Below are 2,458 nucleotides of genomic sequence, written 5' to 3'. Positions count from 1 at the left end.
GTACCGCATATCCCAGGCCTCAACCAGAGAGTTTGAAAACCAATCACAATTAGAGGGGATAGCAGCAGACACCAAATACCAAGCACTACGCACAACATGGCAATGTAGGAAAATGTGGAAAGTAGACTCTCCTGCATTGTTGCAAAAGTAACACCAGTGAGGACCATAAAAGGCTTGTTTCAGCAGGTTATCCCCCGTGGGGATATTGTTTTTCAAAATACACCACATAAGAACTCTGGATCTAGGAGGCACTTTAAGCTTCCAGAGGAGTTTCCACCAACGCAGATTAGTGAGGACCAAATAACCCTCCTTGGGTGTATATCTCCCAGATTTTGCCAGGGCCCAAATAAATTTGTCCTCCCCCTCTGTGATACGGATATGTGCCTCCATAAGATCCTATGTAAAGTCCCTCTAGTGCTGCCTCCAATGTGATGGGATATTAAGCTAGCCAACTTTTTTCCAAGCCTGTTGAAGGAAGGAGGAGTTGTGTTCATCTGCAATATGAGCCAGGTGTGTGATCTGCTTCTCCTTTAAGTGTGCTAAGAGAGCTGGAGGCAGTCTATGCATGTCCCCACAACCAATCCACGGATCAATCCCAATGTATACACTGTCACCCGAATGAATCCTCTAGATAATGCCAGAGCGAATGGGCTCCAAAGCCTTTAGAACAACCTTCCAAAAAATCGATATGCCTATGAAGGGACCAGCCGACCTTCGGATCCAATCAACTACTCGAGTTGGAGCAATGTATTTCGAGTAAGCAACCCTGGTCCATAAACTGTCCGAAGCCACCAATTGCCATCCAAGCTTCGCAGCCAGCGTAGATGAAAATTCATCCAGCTACTTGAGGCCCCAACCCCCCCATTTTTTAGGGAGAGTGAGCGCATCCCAATTAACCCAAGCAAATATTCTCCCTGGCTGTTTACCTCTCCATAAGAATCTGTAGCAAATATTTTGGATCCTGGACAAAATGCCTCTAGGGATCCAGGCCAGGGACATCCAGTAAACAGGAGTCGCTTCCAGAACTCTTTTGATGAGGGTCAAACAGCCAGCACGAGAGAGAAACCTAAGGTACCATATGCTGAGCCTTTTCTCCAGCTTGGCAATGAGCCAAGTCCAATATGCAATCTTGTACCCAATTGGTTTCAACTTGTAACCCAAATATTTCAATCCTTCTACCAGTTCCAACTGCGTGAAGTGGAATCTGTTAAGTGCATAATTGATTTCTTGCTAAGAGCATGCCGTGACCATCAAAGTGGATTTTCCTTCATTAATGAGCATACCTGTGGCCTTCTGGAATAAGGAGAATATATCTCTGATCGATGTAATGTCCCCAACACTACCATTGAGAAAAACTAGCACATCGTCCACAAATAGAAGGTGTGTAAGAGTGCAATTCTCCGCAATATTTATACCCTTGAGTCTACTCCGCCTTTGTTCCTCCGAAATGATCCTACTGAATCCTTCCATAACCATAAGAAAGAGAAATGGTGATAGAGGACACCCTTGCCTCAGTCCCCGAGCCGAGGTGAAGAAGGGGGTAGCACTACCGTTAACCAAAACACTGAAAGGCATGTTAGTGATGCATACCATGATCCATTTAATGAATGTGAAAGGAAAACCAAGATGGGTAAGAAGCATCCTCAGGTATAACCAGTTAAGCCTGTCAAAAGCTTTAGTTAAGTCCACCTTCATAACCATACCTTTACCTTTTTTGCAGTGTAGGGTGTGTAATACCTCCTGTGCCGTCCCTATCGCCTCATGAATTTTCCTGTCCTTCAGGAATGCAAATTGTTCAGGGAGGATATGCTTTGATAAGATAGGCTTCACACGATTAGCAATAATTTTAGCAATAATCTTGTACAAACAATTACAAAGCGAAATGGGACGAAAATCATCAAATGTAGAAGGATTATCTGTCTTCGGAATGAGGGCTATAAAAGTGGAGGTGATGGCAGCTTCCAAGCACCCCGAGGTCCAAGACTCCTCTACGACACTGAGAAGATCCGACCCAATCACATCAAAGAAAGTTAAATAAAATTCAACGGACCAGCCATCAGGTCCAGGGCTTTTGTCTTTACTGAACCATTTCAAAGTGGCTTCCAGTTCTTCCAAGGTGACATCCCGAGTCAGATCCTCCTCATCATCAAGCTCCATATATCTGGGGAAAAGCTGAGCGACTCTGATAATTTTATGCTAAATTAGTGTCTCTGGGGTCCCGAAAGGCAGACTTAAAATGAGAGTTTGCAAGTGAGGCAAGCTAAGGGAAAGTGTTAGCAGTACCTCCATGACCATCCAGCATTTGCCAAATAGTATTAATAGCTTTCCTACCATTAGCAAACTTATGATAAAATTTTGTATTTGCATCCCCTTCCTGAACCCAGATGGCTCTGCTCCTCAATCTCCATTTTTCTTCTCTGTCCTTGAGTATATTTCCCCGAGTCGAGTAGAGGGTAGA

General features: G+C 44.2%; 1 protein-coding gene across 1 annotated transcript; it reads right to left on the bottom strand.

The window, feature by feature from the left end:
- Nucleotides 1–840: 840 nt before the first annotated feature.
- LOC149167685 (uncharacterized) lies at nt 841–2,157 on the bottom strand. Its single transcript, XM_089430559.1, has 3 exons — nt 1,738–2,157; nt 1,284–1,355; nt 841–1,188 (listed from the first exon to the last, which is right to left on the bottom strand). Exons 1-3 carry the CDS (start codon nt 2,155–2,157, stop codon nt 841–843), a joined length of 840 nt encoding a protein of 279 aa, XP_089286685.1.
- Nucleotides 2,158–2,458: the final 301 nt, after the last annotated feature.

This window comes from Pinus tabuliformis, chromosome 5_1 (genome assembly GCF_031772625.1).
Source record: "Pinus tabuliformis cultivar Carrire ecotype Pingquan chromosome 5_1, CPIR1, whole genome shotgun sequence".
Taxonomy (NCBI): Eukaryota; Viridiplantae; Streptophyta; class Pinopsida; order Pinales; family Pinaceae; genus Pinus; species Pinus tabuliformis.
This window is presented reverse-complemented; position numbering and strand designations above follow the sequence as displayed.